Source organism: Rhineura floridana, chromosome 15 (assembly GCF_030035675.1).
Source record: "Rhineura floridana isolate rRhiFlo1 chromosome 15, rRhiFlo1.hap2, whole genome shotgun sequence".
In the NCBI taxonomy this organism is placed as follows: domain Eukaryota; kingdom Metazoa; phylum Chordata; class Lepidosauria; order Squamata; family Rhineuridae; genus Rhineura; species Rhineura floridana.
In genome coordinates, this window is record NC_084494.1 from 28,528,793 (window position 1) to 28,548,324 (window position 19,532).

General features: G+C 44.7%; 2 protein-coding genes across 10 annotated transcripts in view; one reads left to right on the top strand and one right to left on the bottom strand.

Moving 5' to 3' along the window:
- Positions 1–2,336: 2,336 nt before the first annotated feature.
- LOC133370200 (chemerin-like receptor 1) lies at positions 2,337–9,705 on the bottom strand. Its single transcript, XM_061596086.1, has 2 exons — positions 9,577–9,705; positions 2,337–3,303 (listed from the first exon to the last, which is right to left on the bottom strand). The coding sequence occupies exon 2, from the start codon at positions 3,297–3,299 to the stop codon at positions 2,337–2,339; it is 963 nt and encodes a 320-aa protein (XP_061452070.1). The 5' UTR covers positions 3,300–3,303; positions 9,577–9,705.
- LOC133370198 (chemerin-like receptor 1) overlaps positions 7,033–19,532 on the top strand; it is a 39,715-nt gene continuing 27,215 nt past the window's right edge. For 3 of the 9 annotated variants that reach the window (XR_009759093.1, XR_009759092.1, XM_061596078.1), the window contains exons 1-3: positions 7,153–7,323; positions 17,809–17,907; positions 18,160–18,247. Coding sequence is in view for 7 of the 9 variants with exons in the window: in XM_061596078.1 (XP_061452062.1) it covers positions 17,836–17,907; positions 18,160–18,247 (160 nt within the window). In the remaining 2 variants the exon portion in view is untranslated. The other 6 variants (XM_061596079.1, XM_061596083.1, XM_061596080.1 and 3 more) reach the window with 6 other exon arrangements.

Below are 19,532 nucleotides of genomic sequence, written 5' to 3' on the forward strand. Positions count from 1 at the left end.
AAAGATCAGAGGGCGCATGCGTTTATAATCTTGGCTCTATCGGATTCTCAACTGATGTGTGTGAGAGATGAGCCGTCGGCTAAACAGATGTGGGACGCGTTGCAGGATTTGTCCCAGGAATGGCAGCGGAGGCAGAAGGCGCAGAGAGCCGAGCTGATGGAAGCTGTCAGAAGCAAGGAGGACAAAAGTGCCGAACCGGAGGAGGCAGCCGAAAGCAAACAGGATTACAAGCGGCAGCTGTTAAAGGCTTGTTATGCCTGTGGGGCTCGTGGGCATCTCCGAAAAGACTGTGCAGTCAAGCGAAACTCCAGGGACGGAGGCTTGAAGCAGTGAAGTGTGAACTTTGTTTGTAAACAAAAGTCTGAAGATTTAGGACCTGTTAACTGGCTTCTTGACAGCGGTGCAAGCCATATATTAATTAAAGACAAAAGTTTGTTTTATGCTTCAGAAGAAGTGCAGGATTTTGTGCAACTTGCGGATGGATCACAGAAACGGGTGGAAGCCCGAGGACTGGTGAGATTTAATAAACTTGGGATAATGTCAGAATGTTTGTTTGTTCCAGAATTGGCTCATAATATTTTATCAGTTCAAAAACTGGTGAATTCTGGGTATTGTGTAACATTTGATAGAGGAAAATGTTTTGTACAGAGAAGAGGCAAAGTTGTCTGTCAGGGTTTTATGACACAAGGGCTGTTTAGAATGTCCATGGGTGTGAAGTGTGCTGATGCCTTGAGTTTAATGGGGCGGAAAGAGAATGACGGTCAGAGCTGTAAGAAGACAGCTGTAAAAAGCACACAGTCACAGTATTCATGTAATGCAGTCAGGCTGATGCCTGAAAGAGTGCATCGCAGCCGAGTTTACAAGCCACAGGGAAAGAGACGTGGCAAACGTGCACCTAGAGCACAAGAGAATGCATATTTCAGAGCTTGGTGTCCAGAAACACAAGCGCAAACATTTAAACCAGATCTTGACATAAATCTGAAAGGCACGAAGACAAAGAGTCTGGTTTTGTCAGGAGCAAAGACAGGAGGTCTTGAATGTTTTGTGGATGCAGATCATGCAGAGGAGCTGAGCAGTCGTAAGTCAACCTCTGGCATAGTTGTGATGTGGCACGGGTCATGCATTGACTGGAGCAGCAAGAAACAAAACATGGTGGCTGACATAATGACCAAGCCTTTGTGTGAGGAGAAATTTGGCAAACTGGTGACAAGGCTTGGAATGAGCCAAAATTTGATTGAATAAAGTTCTAGCTAAAAGTACAGAGATGTTCTGAAATGTACTGTAATGTACTGAGATGTAATTTGGAACTGCATTGCAAGATGTATTGGAGAAATGTATTGTTGTTATTGTTGTAATGAGTTACAGACATGATGGGAAAAAAGGGGGATTGTTGACCATTGAACCGCACTGTCACTGAGTCTGTTTTCCATCAAGTCTGAAAAACTGTAACTAGGGGGGAGTTATGTCTTTGCCCAGTCTGGGAACGGACTGCCAAGGCCGTTGCTATGGTAACCATCGCGATAGACTGGGAAAAGTTCTAGCAGCTATCTGTGTTAAGCTGTGTCTTCTGTGTATTGCCTCTGAACTGAGAGGTTCTCTTCTGTGTTTACCTTTGGAGAGAGATGTACCAAAAGGGGGGTGACTGAAGAAACTCAACATGTATTTACTCTTAAGCCTTTGGCCATAATGTCTTAATAAAGACTCTTAACATGATCTAATGCTCTGAAGAAGTTTCTTGCTCAACTTAACTCCAACGTAATGTATGCTGTTTCACGCAACAACGCACACACGTCAACAGGGCTTTGGGAGTCAAATGGGGTACCCTGTGAGACTCAGCTATATCCATTTTTTTTTTAAAAAAGCAAGTTTCTAGCCCTTGTGATCGCAAAAATTGGCTTCAAGATAGATGAGAAATGCAAAAGCCAGAGCATCCAAAATGAACTCCAAAACAAAAAAAAAGCCAATCTCAAGATGCTGAAAAAAAAAAAGGATTTTATCCTCAAAGCAGTCCAACGCTTTTCAATCAGTGCATATTTAAAAGCTTTCTTCAGGGGCTGGCTAGCAGGAAACGGATAATGCTCCCCTCTTCTTCTTCTTTTTTTAATAATGAAAAAGATGTGTGTTAATTTTGCAGAATTTTATACACGTTGCAGAATTTGACCTCGCAGAACCTTGCTGCAGAATGTCGATATGTCCAAGCACACAGTGCACATGAGTTGGCCTCCTCCCTGGCAAGACAGCCCCTGTTAGTAGCACAATGGAGCGCTGCAGTGGGCTATGATGACTCAAAAAGAAAAGTGCCTCCCTGGCTTCTGCAATACTTCCAGTTGCTTCTCTCAAATGTTGGCGGCCACTGGTGCCTCCTCAAAAGCCGACTTGAAGACTTGCAGCAAGGACCTCCTCACTGCGTCCTGGAACTCCTGCCCCACAAAGACGTAGAGCAAGGGGTTGATGCAGCTGTTGAACATAGCCAGGCACTTGGAGAGAGGGATGGCCACCAGGTGCATGGCATCTGGAACGACGTCCATGGAGATCCTTGCCAGAGCCAGGGCATGGTAGGGCAGCCAGCAGAGGAAGAAGCAGAAAACCACTCTAGTAACGACCAAGAGCGGTTTACTGGATTTGTTGAGCTTCTTCTTGTGCATGGTCACTACCAGAATGGTGTAGGAAATGGAGATGACCAGCAAGGGCAGGAGGAACTGGTAGAGAAAGATGCAGATGGTGAGGACCTCAGCTTCCTGCCAGTCCTGGAAGATGTCCAGGTTATTGCAAGAGCTCCGGTTATTCTTTTCCAGTGAGATCTCTGTGAAGAAGTAGGAGCTGGGGACGAAGAAGGTGAAGGAGAGCAGCCAGAGAAGCCCGCAAGCCCCCCACGTGAGACGGGGGTTCCGGTAGTTCTGGCACCAGACGGGGGCCACCACAAGCACGCAGCGGTCCAGGCTGATGCAGCTAAGCAGCAGCACACCGCTGCATACGCTCAGCCCAAAAAGGCAGTTGGCCATCTTGCAGGCCACCGAGCCGAAGGGCCAGTGCAGGTCCAGGGCCAAGTTCAGCAGCGTGACAAAGATCAGGGAGGTGGAAGCCAAGTCAGCCAAGGCGAGGTTGAAGAACCAAATGGTGTTGGATGTCCAGCGGAGCTTCCAACCAGTGACCCACAACACGACCCCGTTCCCAGCCACTCCAGCCAGGAAGATGAAGCTGAAGACCACCCCAGTGATGATCTTTACAGTGCTGCGCACAGTGGCTTCCTCCTGAAGCAGAGAGGAAGAGGAGTCATTGGCCGCTGGACTTGTTGACATCTCCCTGCCAAAGAGAGAAGGAGGAGGGAAAAGCCATTCGTATTAATAGCAATTTATAAGGTGCTATAACTGCTTGTTTACTCCGCCTTCAAGAGGATTAACTGCTACTCCATGTTTTCATGCCCATCATCACAAATGTGGATTGGAGCCATTGTTCTAGGGAGAGGCAACCTGTTTTCCACCCAGATGTTCTTCAACTCTAACTTTCATCAGCCCCAGCTAGCATAGCCAGTGGTCAGGGATGATGGGAACTGTAGTACAGCAACACTTGGAGGGCCACTGGTACCCCATCCCTGCACTGGTGCAGCACGTATGGCCAAACAGCGGTGCAGGAGCCACAACTGGAATAGGTACTAGCAGTATGGAATGACCCTCCCCCTGGACAGAAGCAGGAGGATCCATGGGCCTGGCTGTGGGATAAAGTGAGATACGTGCTTCTTGTTCCTCCCATGCTTTGCTACAGTACACAGCTAAAACTATGGAATTTGCTCCCGCAGGTGATGGCTACCAACTTGGACGGCTTTAAAGGGGGATTAGACAAATCCATGGAGGATAGGGCTATATCAGTGGCTACCAGCCAGTTCTACCTCAACTATCAGAGGCGGTATGCCCCTGAATTACCGTTGCTGGGAACTGCAAAAGGAGAGAGTACTGTTGCACTCAGATTCTCCTTGTGGGCTTGCCATGAGCATCTGGCTGGACACTGTGAGGACAGGATGCTGGACAAGATGGGCCTTTGGCCTGATCCAGTGGGGCTCTTCTTATGCTGCCCGCTCCTGCAAAGCCACATCAAGGGAGCTGCATAGGGTTAGGTACTGTAACGTACCCGAGGACAGCACATCCTCACACTTGGACTTAACACCACATGAGCCACTTGACCGTCACTGCTCCACTGAAATGATTAGCATAAACATGATTGTTATTATTCTTGACTGGGATGCAAAGGGTCACAGGAGGCCTTCTGCACCACCGCTGCAGCTTTTCAGCCCCTCTCTTTCCATTCACAGCCCCTCTATCCCATGCAGTATGACAAGAGGCTGCAGCCAGAAGGGGGAAACCAGTGATCCCTCCACAAGCTCAGTCAATCATTCTAGGTGGGTAAGTAGGATCTTCCGGTGGTGGCTGGTGTCCATTGGGAATGGTAGTGCGGAAGGCAGGGAGCCCAACAATAGGTGGAGCTAGAGCCAATGACAGGCAAAGCTACCTAATGCTAGTTCTAGCCTTTGTCCTCCTCCCTGCTGAGTTTTAGCAGGGGCAACACTGAGGCAAAGGAGTAGGAAGCTAGTTCTAAGAAAGAAGGCAGGCATTTTTGGGGGGGGGGGATGTCTAAAGGCAGAATGAGATTGGTAGGGCAATGCTCCATTTGCCCTAATAGACCAGTCTCATATGGTAGTGAAAAAAAAGGATGTGTGTGATTGGAGGGGTCAGAGCTTCTGGGTTTTCTTCCAAAGGTGCCCTCTGCACTCAACTCGACTCCGCCGCTCTTCTCTCCCACGCACCCACCACCCAAAGCAACTGCTTTTTTAAAAAAAATCACTGCAACTGAAATTCTCAAGGGCAATCTCAGTTGCTCTGGTTACAGCATAACTTCTGCCTAGCTGGGAATATTATGCAGAGCGGAGGAGAGGGTGTGTTTGCACGCCCAGGAGGGCCCCTTCAGTAAACGACCCTTCATTCAAAGCTGGAAAGTTGCTATGGGATCATTGAGATGTTCTGTCGCCAAGAGATGGGGAGAGGCAGTGTAAGAAGAGCTGGTGGCCCCATCACAGGTGGCGTTTTTTAAGTTGCCATTTTAGATAGCAGACTGGATTTAAGTGTCATTAAGAGTGTCGCTGCGGGAAATGGGTAGCTATGATCCGAGCAGCACAATCCTCCAGGAAGGCAGTTGGGTGTGCTTGCCTCATTGCGCTGCTCTCCTCAATGGCCGGTATAGTTTGACCAGGAGAGCTTCCCAGTGGATTGTTTCCTGTGTTAAAAATGTTCATATTGAAGCCAAAGATTTAGGAGCAGGCTGTTAAGGTGTTGGACTATGACCTGGGAGACCAGGGTTCGAATCCCCCACACAGCCATGAAGCTCACTGGGTGACCCTGGGCCAGTCACTGACTCTCAGCCTCAGAGGAAGGCAATGGTAAACCCCCTGTGAATACCCCTTACCATGAAAACCCTGTTCATAGGGTTGCCATAAGTTGGAATCGACTTGAAGGCTGTACATTTACATTATTACATTTTAATAAATTCAGTCTGGGAAAAGGTGGTGATGACGGTCAAGAGTGTCCCCAGGAAAGGGGGTGCTTGCCCCTTCCAGAATTCTAAATGTAATGGTGGGTGGAGTGTGTTACCAATGTCCTGTAATTACAATTCACTGGCCTCTCCCCCCCACACACACACACTAGAAATACTTCTGCAGACACTCTTGATGGTGGTGGTTGGGACTCTCCCCTTTGTCAAATCTGCAAGCAGAATTTGGTGCGAGAGCTTTTGGAACCAGAGAAATTTTCAGCTGGTGATTTCAGTATTTAGTCAGGTGAGATGGTTCATGACATTCCTGAATTCAGAATTTTGGCACTGGAGATGTGACAAAAAACAACTGCTGGATTTCTAAAGGACAAGAAGTACTTTGGCCTTAGCTCTGCTTGTTGCTGGAGATCACCATTCTCATGCGATCTTGTTATGCAACACTGCCGTGGCTGGATTATTTACAGAGCCATTGTAGTGGCTGGCCAGGACCTAGAAGGGCTCGATGTGTGGGTGTTGTGTAACATCTCTTAGAGCGGATCCCAGGTGCTGTTTCAACACCCAGAGGCACATAACTTGGAAAGAGTAAAATAAAATAATAAAAATATGCAGAATGCCTAACAATCCCATTGTAATTGCTCCTCTGCTCCAATATTTGCGATTTGAAAAGGCAGAAACTCAACAGCCGCGCACACGCTCCCAGTCTCCCATGGCAAGCGGAGAGATAAGGGAAGGTTGCTCCGTGGCAAAGCCAGGGAGAGCTCGGGAGGTTAAGCAATACAAGAGGCAATTGTTAAAAGCACAGCACCGCCTTTTTAATTATTATTAAGCTTTCTTATTTATCTAAAGATGAGAACTGGGAAAGAGTTTCCTAGCGCCGCATGGAGGCAGGTGTTCAACAGGTTTCATTTTTCTAAAAAAAAATCTCCGTTGGGAAAGCTCGACCTGGTGAATTATGCTGCCTCTTATGCAACGGTTAAACCGCCCGGGGGGGGGGGAGCCAATGCTAACCTTAGTCTTTGTTTATCGATTTATTAGATTTATATCCTGCCCTTCCTCCCAGTGGGAGCCCAGGGCGGCAAGTAGGAGCCCAGGGCGGACCCAGAGTAGACCCACGGAAGGAACAGGCATGGCTAACTTAGGTCCATTACTTTCAGTGGATCTACTCTGAGTACAGGTTAGTTAGATAAAACCCTTTTTCTCCTTGGCACCACTCGGTTGCGCAGGGATGAAAGCAGGCAGGCAGGTGGAGGAGCCTTGCCCCTCTGATGAAGCGCCAGTGAATCCCTCCAGGCGGGCGTGTCCAACACTAGGCTCATTGATCAACCTCCCCCGACGGGGCGGCAGATCAGGAAGGCGTTCTACTGCTGTCCCCGGCAGGGATGGATTTTAATCCCTCTTGTGGTGGGGGGGGAGTTTGCTAATAATGACGAATTAGGATGAGCCAGCCCGGGCCGCGGGCCTCTTTGGGAGGTCGGAGCCGTCGGGGAATCGGCGGGCCACGTGCTTCCGAGTCGCCGAGGCCTATTAGGCGCGCTTAATTGATGCGCGCCCAGCTGTTTCAACGCACGCACAGCTAACAAACGTGAGGCGCGCGCGGCTGGTGAGCTATTAATTCATTAAGCTCTCTTCAGACGAGGCGGAGAAGGATTGACTGGGGAGAAAAGGTTTTAATTGAGGCTCGAGAACACAGCGCGACGCTGCCCAAGTCCTTAATTCCTGCTCTGACCACTGGGCGATGCTCCCGTCGCGGCGGTGAGGAAACGCGATCATAAAGCCTTGGCTGCGGTCCGTATTCTCACTCCCGTCTTCCCTTTAGCAAGCTGGATATCCACTCCAATATTTATTCTCTAATGAAATCTTACTTTCTTATTGAATCCATCAGTGATGTGTGGCAGGAAATTTTACAGAGCTTAATTTTTCCGGGTGGATGGGGTGGATCTGTTACTTATAAAACAATGGGTGGATGCCAGTTGCTAATACAATATCAGGAATGCTTGGTAGTTTCAAATATTTTAGCTTTGTTCCCTGAGTAAAAGTAAAATTGACATGTTGAATTAGGGCACACTCAAGGACATCAGAAATTTTTCCAATGCAAGCTGATTTTTTCCTGATGCAAAATACCCTATGGAAATTATCTGGAAAAAATCAAATTCAAAATTTACCAAAAACCCCAACATTGCTGACGTATTTCTCCAAGGAGCCCAATTCAAGGTGGTTATGTCAACATACATAGCCCCTAAAACAACTTGGGCTGCAATACATGTCTATTTAGAAGCAAGCTCCATTGGTTTCAATGGGACTTACTTTCAGGAAAGTGTATATTGGATTGAAGCCTTGGGGTCCCAAACAACTGAAGGATTGCCTCCCCTGCCCCCATTATAGACCTGCCTAAATGTTAACATGAGCACATCTTGCTGATGGTGCTGCAACCTTTTGAGATCCCAGGGCCAGTAGTACATGGCAGAGCCTTCTCTTTGGTAGCCCCCTGTGATGGAACTCCATCCTTTCAGAGGTGCATCTGGCATGGTCACTTTACTCTTTTTATTGGCTAGTCAAGATGCACCTCTTCAATATTTTGGGAGTGCTTCTCCATTTGTGTACTGTAGTCATCTGTGTTGATTTAAGTATCGTTCTAAGTTATGTGTTAACATTGCATAATATGTTTTATTGAATTATTATTATTATTACTGTTATTCAATTTATTACCTGCACTTCACCAGCAGGTCCCAGGGGCAGGTTACAACAGTTTAAAATTCAATATTAAAACCAACTAAACCAAATTACAACCACAGGAATAGGAATGTACGTTCGCCATCCTGGGGACTTGTGATCAAGTGATGGTTACAAATTGAAACAAAGGAAAATATGTGGTTTTACTCTCATTCTCTCTGTCTCTCATCCTCATAACAACCACTAGACATCTCTCCCCATATTTTGCCAGAGCCAGACATAACTTCCAAGAGTGCTGGCATCCATCTCGCTCTCTGTAACAGCAGGGTACCATTTTCCCCAAGAGCTAAGACTGCTTCGGGTATTGCAGAATTCCTGCATGGAAAGCAATTTACCCTCAGGAAACAGCATGAATCCCCCACGTGTGAGAGGCTGCTTCCCCTACACTGTAGATATGTTGTGGCTTCCAAATATGTGTGCGCACAACAATTTCCGTATGTGGAAGTGCTTTCTGGGCAGAAATGTTGAGACACGTGAAGCCTTTCTTTAAAACAAGCATTAAAGAGACCAAAGATGTGCTAGGTAAGAAGTGTGATCTCTTTGCCTAATATTTCTTTGTAAAAGAATAAAAGAGAGGATATGAAGCCTCCATATTCAGAAACAGTGTAAGAGATGCTGGATAGGAACAAAGAACAAGGGGGTGACCATCACTTACAAGCCTTGTTTGTGAGATTTTCAGAGGCATCTGACTAGTCACTGTCGGAGACCAAGCACTAGGCAACATGGAGTCACATCCAGTAAAATGATTCTTATTTAGTTCCTTTAGGCTGCAATCATGTGCTCATTTACCTGGGAATAGCACCCACTGAATTCAGTAAACTTATTTCTAAATAAACATGTATAGGACATGTATAGGAATGTATTGCACTGTCAAACACTTTGCCTTTGCCTCAGTTTCCCCATCTATGAAATGGTCCTTTTGGAACACCTGTTATTTGTCAACATGTTACAATCCCATAACTCTGAGAATAACTGCAGAAGGGACCTAGGAAGGAAAACGTTACATCTGTGTGTTTAAAACGATGCATATTAAGTTATCCTTCTCTAGCCCAGGTGAGTTTGTGGACAGAACATGGACAGGGGGAACAGTACAACCCCCCTTTGGGTTGTGGGGCATAAACCCATCATTATAAAGAGCTGGTCTTATCTCCATAGGTATGGCTTTAAAAAGGCAATTATGGTAATAACAGTTTGGTGGAGATTGGTTTAGGAAGGTTTTGTAGTTATATTATTACCATCATTATCATCATCCTGAGGAGCTCGTGCAGAGGGAATGGAGAAATCCCTTTTGGGATTGAACTGTCTTACCTTGCTACAGGTGTTGGCTGTCTCTTCAGCAGGTTGAAAAGGCAGTGGATTCTGGCTGCCTTCTGCTCTCCATCTGCCAGGAGAAGGTATGGATTTTCCTGGCTCCCGAAGAGCAGAAGATGCTCTTTTGATCCAGGCGCGGCAGAACTACCTGAGCCCAATGCTATGAGCAGTGATAATCATGCACCATCTATCAATGAAAAGAGCCCAGGTGCTCAGTGATAGCAGAGCGGATTAGCTGTTCCCTGTAAGGTGGTTTTCAGCTTGCTTGCTTGTGTGTATATGTGTGTGTGTGCGTGTGAGAGAGAGAGTGAAAGAGTGCATGCAAGAGACAGCATAAAAGCTAACGCTGGAGAGAGCAAGCTGGTCTATAATATACCAAGAAACTCAGCTGCCCAATAGAATTGATGGGATCAGAAAGGGGAGTCTCCCTTGCTCTCAGTGGACTTGTTAGTGCAGCCTTTCTGCAGCCCAGTGCCCTCCACGTGTTTTGGACTCCAACTCCCATCAATCCCATCCAACCTGCCAATGGTCAAGAGTGATGGGAGTGATAGTCTAAACATCTGGAGGGTACCAGGTTGGGGGAAGGCTGTCTTTGTGCAACTCCTCTTCCAGCTGTTTTTCTTCCTCTCTTGCATTTTGCAAGCGGATGTAGCATTGCAATGGAGAACCCTGCAGTTAAGTGGAGAAGTTCAGATAGCTTTATGTGACAGTTTAGCCATAAATGTACTTGATGCCTGATATCTGAGTGACAGAGGCTGGTATAAGAAATGATCATTGTTTCTTGGCCTCAAGAATTTGTCCTGTTGGTAATGGTATGTCCTCCCTTTTGCAAAGAGACCACTCGATGACTTATGATAAGTAACCACATGAAATTGCAATACAGTACAAAGAAAATGTGATGATACGGGGTAAATCACATTGGCCTGCTTTATAGGATTGTTGTAAGGGCCATTGGGCTAACGTATCTGGAACACTTTGGAAGGGAAGGGGAAGACACTATATAAACAATTATTTATAATAATTGGTTTCTTGCACCCCTACATGGCACTGTCCCTATCAATAGACTGGCATGGTTATCCCTCTGGACATTTTAAATAAATGGGCATTCATTGCTGTAAGCAAGTTGTTAAGCTACACTGGAATCAAAATAATCAGATGTTGCCTGGAAGGTTCTATGTAAGACTTCCTCCCCCCCCTTTTTTTTCCTTAGAGGATTCCTGGACCATTACATGGCAGGCAAAAGTTTAACATTGTGGCTTTTCCTGCTGTGGATGGAATTTTAGCGTTGGAGAAAGCTTCGGTTCTTGAATTTCCGGTTGGTTTTTAAAGGCTCAAGAGTTTATACAGGGGGTGGGGGGAAGCGATACCACCCTTTCCCACAGTAATATCTTGCACAAACAATTTCTTGTCATTTTGCACAAACCATTTTCTTTCCTGTCATTTCTGCTTATCTTCTTTGCTCCTTTCCACCCGTTTTTGCTCTTGTATTAGTATCAGTGTGGGATTAATGGTGACTTGCCAGTTCCCAGTCTACAGCAGGATCCAGAGGCATTGAAGGGAGCCTTATCTGGAAGGAAGATGATGGTATGTAAGTGGGGAGAGTTGCCATCTCTCCCCCCATGAGAGGACTTGCTCTTTTAACAGATGCATGGACAGGAGGATCCCCTCTAGGATGCACACCTTAATGTGGTGGGGGGGGTTGAGAGTGTCGAAGAAGCCGTCAGCAATGCTGTCAAGAGTCTAGACCAAGAGGCTAGACTCCTAGCAGGGGCACCCAAGGCGAAATGGTCAAAGCTGAGACACCAGACTAAGATGCATCCAGACTCAGAGGAAGGCGATGGAAAACCACTTCTGAATACCTTTTACCATGAAAACCGTATGAATAGACTATACAATATGCAACATTAGATAGTGCTGGGAGACACGACCCCCAGGTCAGATGGCACTCAGCGAGCTACTGGGGAAGAACAAGGGACAAGTATGAGTAGCGCTGTGACTAATGACGCAGCTGGGTCAAAGCCAAAAGGAAGCCCAGAGGCTGATGCACACAGATGCGAAAGGAGAGTCCAGAGTAGTACGATATGCACAATAGGAACATGGAATGTGAGAAGCATGAACCAGAAAAAGTTAGAAATTGTCAAGCAAGAAATGGAACGTATCAACATTACAACACTTGGCGTGAGTGAATTAAAATGGATGGGAATGGGGACATTTTCAATCGTGCAACTACATACAAGGTATATCACTAGAAGCTAAAAAGATGAAATTGAGGTTATACTTTGGACACATCATGAGAAGACATGATTCACTAGAAAAGAATAATGCTGGGAAATGCAGAAGGGAGTAGAAAAAGGGGAAGACCAAACAAGAGATGGATTGATTCCATCAAGGAAGCCACAGACCTGAACTTACAAGATCTGAACAGGGTGGTTTATAACAAATGCTATTGGAGGCCGCTGATTCATAGGGTTGCCACAAGTTGTAATCAAAGGCATATAACAACGGACAGGAGTAAGTTGATCAGGTGCAGTGTTACTCATTACTGCTGCTTCTTCAAGGGAAAACCCGCATCTATTAAGTTTCTTTCTGAAATAAAAGCACTGAAGCTTTCTCTGGAGAAAAAAGGGGTGGTGGACTGGTGATCCTAAAGGAAGAGAAGAGGAAAAGGGAACAAGAAATATCGGATCAGCTGAGGAGGAGGTCTTAAAATACCAGGGTGGTTGTCAACAGATCAAGAAAAGAAAGAATAAGAGCCTGCTTAGCTTGCTCTTGTGCCTGAAGGGTAGCTTGACCTGCAGACATTGGCAACTGAAGTTTTTTTTACAGCATGGAGAAAACATTTTTTAAAGGCACAGTAGCAGGTACTGGAAAATAAAGGTTGGCAGCCCTATGAAATGTATTTGGGAGGGTGCATATGGGTGGCCTTTTCGAGTCCTGGTCATTTCTGGTAATGCTGCTCAGGACACGCTAGCACAGGTGGTGAACGTTGGCCCTCCAGATGTTGAACTACAACTCCCCTCAGCCCCAGCCAGCATGGCCAATGGCCAGGGATGATGGGAGTTCAGCAACATATGAAAGGCCAAAGTTTCCACACACCTGTGCTAGCCGTTCTGCAACTCAGCTATTTCTTTCTTACATTTGTATCCCACCTTTTTTAAAAAAAACCAACAACTCTCATAAGGATGGGGAACCTCAGGACTGGAGGCCAAATGTGGCCCTCCAAGTCTCTCCATCAGGCCCTTGGGACTCTTTTGCAGGCCACACCTACTACTGGCCCTACTCCCTACCCTCTCTGAGTAGTTTTGCCTGCCTGGGATGGATCTTTGAACTCTGATCATGCCTTTTACTTCTCCGGATGTGTGGGTGTGTGCAGAAATGAGCCTACGGTAAAAAGATAAAAATTATATTCATTGCTCCACCCATTTTTGCCTCCAGTTCTGCTCACCACTCACTGGCCTGCAGCCCCTGAAAGGTTGCCCAGAAGGGAATGTGGCCCTTGGGCTGAAAAAAGTTGCCCGCTGCCCCTCTCATTCTCCAGATGTTGTTGGATTCCAGTGCCCATCAACCCCAGCCAGTAGGGCCAATGGCCAGGGATGATAAGAGTTGTTGTCCCAGTAACATTTGGAGGGCCATTTCAGATAATGTCTGAAAACTTGCGTAGAGCTCAGTGAAGGAGGGACTGTCGTGGTAACCTCTTCTTCAGGCACTTGTACCCCAAATTGCGTTACTGTTCCTAAGAACAAGGGTTCCTTTTGTGAGTAAGCAAGCCCTTATGAAAGAGCCTCCAATACCTTTCTTAGTATTATAGGAGAGACAACTTATTTTGAAGAAGAGTCAGCAAGAACAACCATGAACAATACAACTCTATTTTATTTATCTATCCCTAATACAGAAAATACTTTCCCTAAGAATGATTAAAAGAGTATTGATCAGTATAAAAAGTATGTCTTACCAAGCCTGGGACTCGAACTCTTGGATGCAGCCAAGGTTTTGATCACGACCAATCCTTACAATCTAGGGTACTTGTATTTATACCTGTTTTATGATGTCATACATCTATAGATGAAATGCACAATGAATCTCGGGTTACTACTAAACTTTACTTCGTGGTCTTTTGACCGCATTCCGGAAGAAGCCTCACTGAATGTGCTGTTTAGCCTTCTGAACCATCAGAGCTTTTCCGGGTTGCATGGTGAAATTAAGCAATGTATGTCTTGCCTTACAACGAAACATATACTTTCCCTAAACTCCTGTCTTATGCTAATAATCCTGGATGGGTTCCTATTAAGCGATTATTGGATTCTAGGAGCATATCTTGTTATGTTATGTTACGGTTTAATTTCTATGCCCCTTTTGGCCACAAAGGCCCTCAAGGCAGCTCACAAAAAAATAAACAAATACAAAATATGCATCAGAAAAGAACAATACAGTGTACAAAGATTTAAATAACAAAATATTAACATTGTTAAAAAAGCAACAGCAACATCTTTCCATAATGATACAATAACAGTCAGCACTTTCCTAATGTTTTGACAGTGTCTACGATGTTCTGTCATCGTATCTGAAGAGTACCTCACACAAATCCAAATCCAAGATGGGAATCTGGCTTCTCCTCTCCCCTTTTGGCTAATTCTCTAACAGCAATGCTTGCTAAAGAAAAATGTAGTTTTTCTCAATCCAGAATTGTTCCTGCTTGTCCTCTTAACATGCTGCTTTCAATCTAAGTTGATTCGAGATCTTGCTGTCCACAAGGGTGGGTGTGGTTACTTGAGACATGCTTGAAACTCCTCTCTTGGGTGAGGTTATCCATGCCTTTTCCTCCAATCAAAAATTAGACATGCACTTCATAATCATAATATACAGAAGTCATTCCATCAGCATGGATGGGAGCTTGTTCCTTCCCAAAATGAAAATATCTTATACCATGAGCTACAAAAGCTACTTGGATTTTTTTTTCTTATATGATTTCTATTCTTTAAAATGCATCATCTGCCTCATAATATTGTGGCTAAGCAATTAATTGTCACTTCAAGTTCTGCTTTGCAGTTACTGCATAGAGCTAGCATCCTGTTTTTCCTCTGAGGGCTGAACTAAAGGTTGACTCACTTACTGGTACTTCTTATTGTGCTTTGAAGTGGTTTCTGGTACTTTGAGATATAGCGGTCAACTGCTGTCGGTTGAGCCTATCTAGTCGTCTCATAACCACATTGATTGATCCAAAAGACCTTGCAATATACTTTCGGTATCTTCCAAACCTTGGGCGCGTGTTGGGCAAAATTACAATGGTTCCCTGGGGGAAATTCCTGCCTATCCAGATCTGCATTCGAGTGTGGCTAACTGGATTTTCATAAAGTGCTGGAGAGATTCTAGCCACTGTGGGCTTGTTCTCCCATGACAGGACTATCTCCTGCAGCACTTCAGTTTCTTCCCTTGACATGGTGGCTGCATGGGGCCAGAGTGGGGTGATTTCTTGGCTTAGCAGAGATGAATTTGGAAGGGAAGAAGAAGACTAGGTTGGAAGAAGGGTGAGTGGGAAAACGACAAGAGAAAAAAATTCAGCAGAAGATAGGTTTTGAAATCTGACCAAACAGAGCGGAGAATAAACGCTGCAGAACAGAAGTGAAACTAAATGAAAAACCTCCTAGTGAGGGAAGACAAATGCGAGTGCCTGGAACAGTCGCAGACCTAGGTGAGAACTGAAAGGCATAAGCTATAAATGTTTAGATCCTGTAGCACACATGGTTCAACGTCAGAAGTTTGGTTTTCAAAATTCAAGTAGCTGAATTAGGAGAGTTGGGAGAGAGAGGGTGGCTTCTGGGAATGGACAAATATATTAATGTTGTTTCTCAGTTTTCCAGTCTCCACATTTTCACATCAGTTTGCCATTTTGGTAAAAAAGTCCTTGTAATGGAATCAGAATTATTTGCATGTTTAAAACTGTTTTGAAATGGTATTCAGGTAGGAAAGTGTTGATAGAATGTTAGCAGGTGCAGACGATGTATGACTGGAAGGTGGGAGAAGGAACCTTCAGCAAAGGGCCATAATAATGCCCTCAACAAAAGCCCAGTGGTTGGGGCCCACTGGTGAAGCGGATTTGTCACTACAAGATGCCGCTGAACCTGTTTGGCAGACAAGATCACCTCTGAGAAAGAAAGAAGCCCTCAGACTAGATCCTACTTCACCTCAATGGGTGTGGCCTGCCGTCGTGTGGCTTCTGTTGTAAAGGGTAGTCTGGCTGCTCCTGTTCTGGTCTGGATGTGCCTAGGGGGACCAGACCTGGTTCCTAGTTACTGCAGTTCCATGGCAACAGGCATCCAAAGTACTGAATGCTGTGTGTACATCCTGGACAAAATCACTGAAGTGTTCCGGCAAGCTGAACGTATAAGAAACATCTTACCCCTTATGTACCCAGTCGATCACTGTGTTCTGCAGGTGAGGGCCTCCTGCAGATACCATCTTATCAGGAGGTTCATTCTGCACAATATAGGAACCGGACCTTTAGTGTGGCAGCACCTACCCTGTGGAACTCCCCTAAAATATTAGGCAGGTGCCATCTCTGTTATCTTTTTGGCGCTTACTGAAGACCTTCCTCTTTCACCAAGCCTTTTAAGTTGAGACCTTATCCCAGTCTGCTTCAGTGTTGGAATTGCTTTTTAATATGCTTTTAAACCTTTTTTTTAAAAAAACAATGTTTTTTAACCTTTTTTTAAAAAAAATCTTCAAAGCTTTCTTAAAAAAACATTTTTAAAGTTGTTTTCTTTTAATGTATTTTAATGTCTCTTGTTATGATGTTTTCAAGTGTTTTTAGTGCTTTTGTCTGCTGCCCTGGGCTCCTGCTGGGAGGAAGGGCGGGATATAAATCAAATAATAAATAAATAAATAAAACGAAGCTGCAAAATTACACAAAGAAGACAGGTTGCCTCTGCGGTCTTGGTTCAGCCCTTGTTTTGAATCGTTAGGATCCACCATAACACAGGCTTATTGATATTATTTGCTGTGTTAGTTGGAGTTATAAGCTGTCATAATGCTTGTGCAATGTTGCATGTGCAAAAGCCTTTGAACCCAGAATAAAACCAGGAAATATATAACATCTATGCAGAGATCATTGAAATAAAAGAACACGAGGAGGATGCAATCAACGGTTTAATGTGACTGGAAGATTGAGATTGAGTTACGCTGTAGAAGCTTAAAAGAAGGGAATTGTGGAATTAAAATTCTATGGGCGTCAAAACTTTGGTCTGAATCTTGCAGACATGAAGGGAATGATGTGTAGAATGATGAGGAAATGCTGCAGAGTACATGTACAGGGTGTGTTCTAGAACATTCCAAGAAAACTGTTGATGTTCAACTTTCTAGAAAACCACAAAATAGATAAGCACATGTGCATAGCTCAGGCGTTCGTTTCGCAAGTAATTGAGAAATGTTTGTGTGATGATAGAAATCTGCCTTAGAAATTTTGCTGTAAGAATGAGCCGAACATTGTCTATGGCAGAGAACTTTTGGACTGACAGGAAGCCTCCTAGTCTGTTTGAATTTTCTCTCTGAACAGCTGTTTGTTTTCCTTTCAATAAAAGTGTCTCTGGCAAGATCTGGTTTAACCACAAAGCGAAACCTTGTTTCTTCCACAGTTCCAACTCTCTTCTTCTGCTTGTTTCAGTCCCTCCCATGCCACCCCTGCACCCAGTCTCTCTTTCTCTCTGCCACCCTCTCCTCCACTCGAGTAAAACAGGATCCAACGGAGTAGGCAGGCAAGAGGCAGCTGTAGAATCCAGCGTAGAGTGGGGGAGAGGCAACTTGAACAAAGAGTGACTTAAACAACTACAGAAAAATTGATTTTGTCTCCCTCCTCTTAGTCTTGTTTTCAGCCCCCAACTCTCTTGATATCAGTCGTTAATGTTCTTTCTACCTTCCCCTCGTTTCCATATATGCCATATATTGAAACAAGGAAACACTGGTAGAAAGAACATTAACAGTAATGTTACTTTTTGCCAGGAAAAAGAAATCAAACTGGTAAAAGCAGAAGATAGCGGGAAAACAAACAAATGCAGAATCAAACCGCCGACCAGTTTGGCAGAATGAGATGGAACTGGCACCAACAAGCAAATTGCATTGCTAGTTCCGATAAGCATCAGCCGCTACTGGTGTGTTAGATGAGCAAATAACCTGATCTTGTATGGTGTGTGTGTGTGTGTGCTTTCATTTTCCTCTTGTCATTGTGCATTGCCCCAGAAAAAAGAAAGGTCCAGTTCTCGTAAGATGCCAAGAGACTGGAGAGTTTGGCATGGTTTCAAAAGGCGCTTAGAGAAATCCGTAGAGGAGCTATCCAAGGTACATGGTGGCCATCCTGGGCTCCTACTGGGAGGAAGGGAGGGATATAAATCAACTAACAAATAAATAAAAATGCTACCTTCGCTATCAGAGGCAGTGAATATCAGTTGCTGAGGAGCATAAGTGGGGAGAGTGCGGTTGTGCTCATGTCCTGCTTGTGAGCTTCTCATAGGCATCAGGATGGCCACTAGTTTTGGGTCTGCATAGGCATCTGGACTGATCAAACAGGGCTTTTTCTGTTCTTATGTTCAGCTCATGGGTCTCCCCTGGAAGGAAAATGAGAATATGTCCTTCTCTACACCAACAATGATGGTCCTGATCCTTGCTTTTGTGTGCAAAGGTATGTGTGATATGCAAGAAATGAGAAACTTCTTGAAATGTTAGCTAATGTTCTTTAATCATGATGCCGCCCTGGGCTCCTGCTGGGAGGAAGGGCGGGATGTAGATCAAATAAGAAATAAAATAAATAAATAAATAGAACACTAACATTCCACTGTCCCTGCAAGCAAATTGGTCTACCTTCAAATATAAGTGGTCCTCTGGGAAATCACGCTATTTATATAATTCAGAAAGGACTTGATGACCTCTTGACTGCAGTGAGTTAGTTCTTAGCTCCAAAAGCATAATACAGAAAAGTTTGCTTCTCATTTTTCTGTTGGTGGTTCAGACCATTTTGATTCCTTTAAGTCATAACTGGCTAAAACAAGGTGATGTTTCAAAGGATTCAGATCATGAACGCTCGGGACCATGCATATATACTGAATCTCTAAGGCTGGTAATGGCTTTCTGACAAAAGATCAACAGCCAAGTAATTCTCAGCTCCACTTTTTTAGCCATTTTTTTTTTGACATCTTTGGAGTCAAAGGATGTGTGACCCTTGCTTGTTTGAACTGAAATTTGAAGTTATGAGGCAAAGGACTAGGAGTACTTCCAAACTCAATATTTTGCAAGAGAGATTCAAGCTTATACTGGGAAACATAGGTTGGCTCAATTTAAGCGAATTAAAGGACTCTGTTGCCTTAATGCAACAAATCCACTTTGAAAAAATAATAGGGCCCTTCAGATGACCTATTAAGTCCAATAATTTTTTTAGTGGATCTGTTGCACTAGGTAGCAGAGCACTTTAATCCACTTTAAATGCATAAACCTAAAATTCTAGTGTGCAACTGAATCCTTCCGCAAAAATACTCGAGGGTAGAAACACACTCACCGTTCTGCTGGTTCCAATGCATCTACACCTCTCTCTTCTGAAAATGGGGGCACATGACATTAATAAACCCTGCCCCTTTTTACTGTAAAACCTGGTGGGATCAGCTTGAGGTTGTTTTTAATTCAGCTTCAAAAGCGATTTTGCAGTTGATCAGCAGATCAACCTGTTCCCCCTCCAGGTGTGGCTAATGGAAACGCTTTGCTGTAGGTGACTGCTGTGTTCACAGCCTAACAGTCTGAAAGCACCCACACATGTTCTGTGGTTAGGAAAGTGACAGAGAAATGCATGGAAAAGTGTGGACTGCATGAATGATTAACAAGAAGGCATATAAGGCAGTAAGCAAATCAGGATGAATGCTTGTGGTATAACCTCCCTGCAAACAAATCAGAATGAATGCTCAATAAACGTCATCTGG

Bases quoted from the DNA above. Each gene is read 5' to 3' on its own strand.
- LOC133370200 (XM_061596086.1), bottom strand. From the start codon at position 3,299: ATGTCAACAAGTCCAGCGGCCAATGACTCCTCTTCCTCTCTGCTTCAG.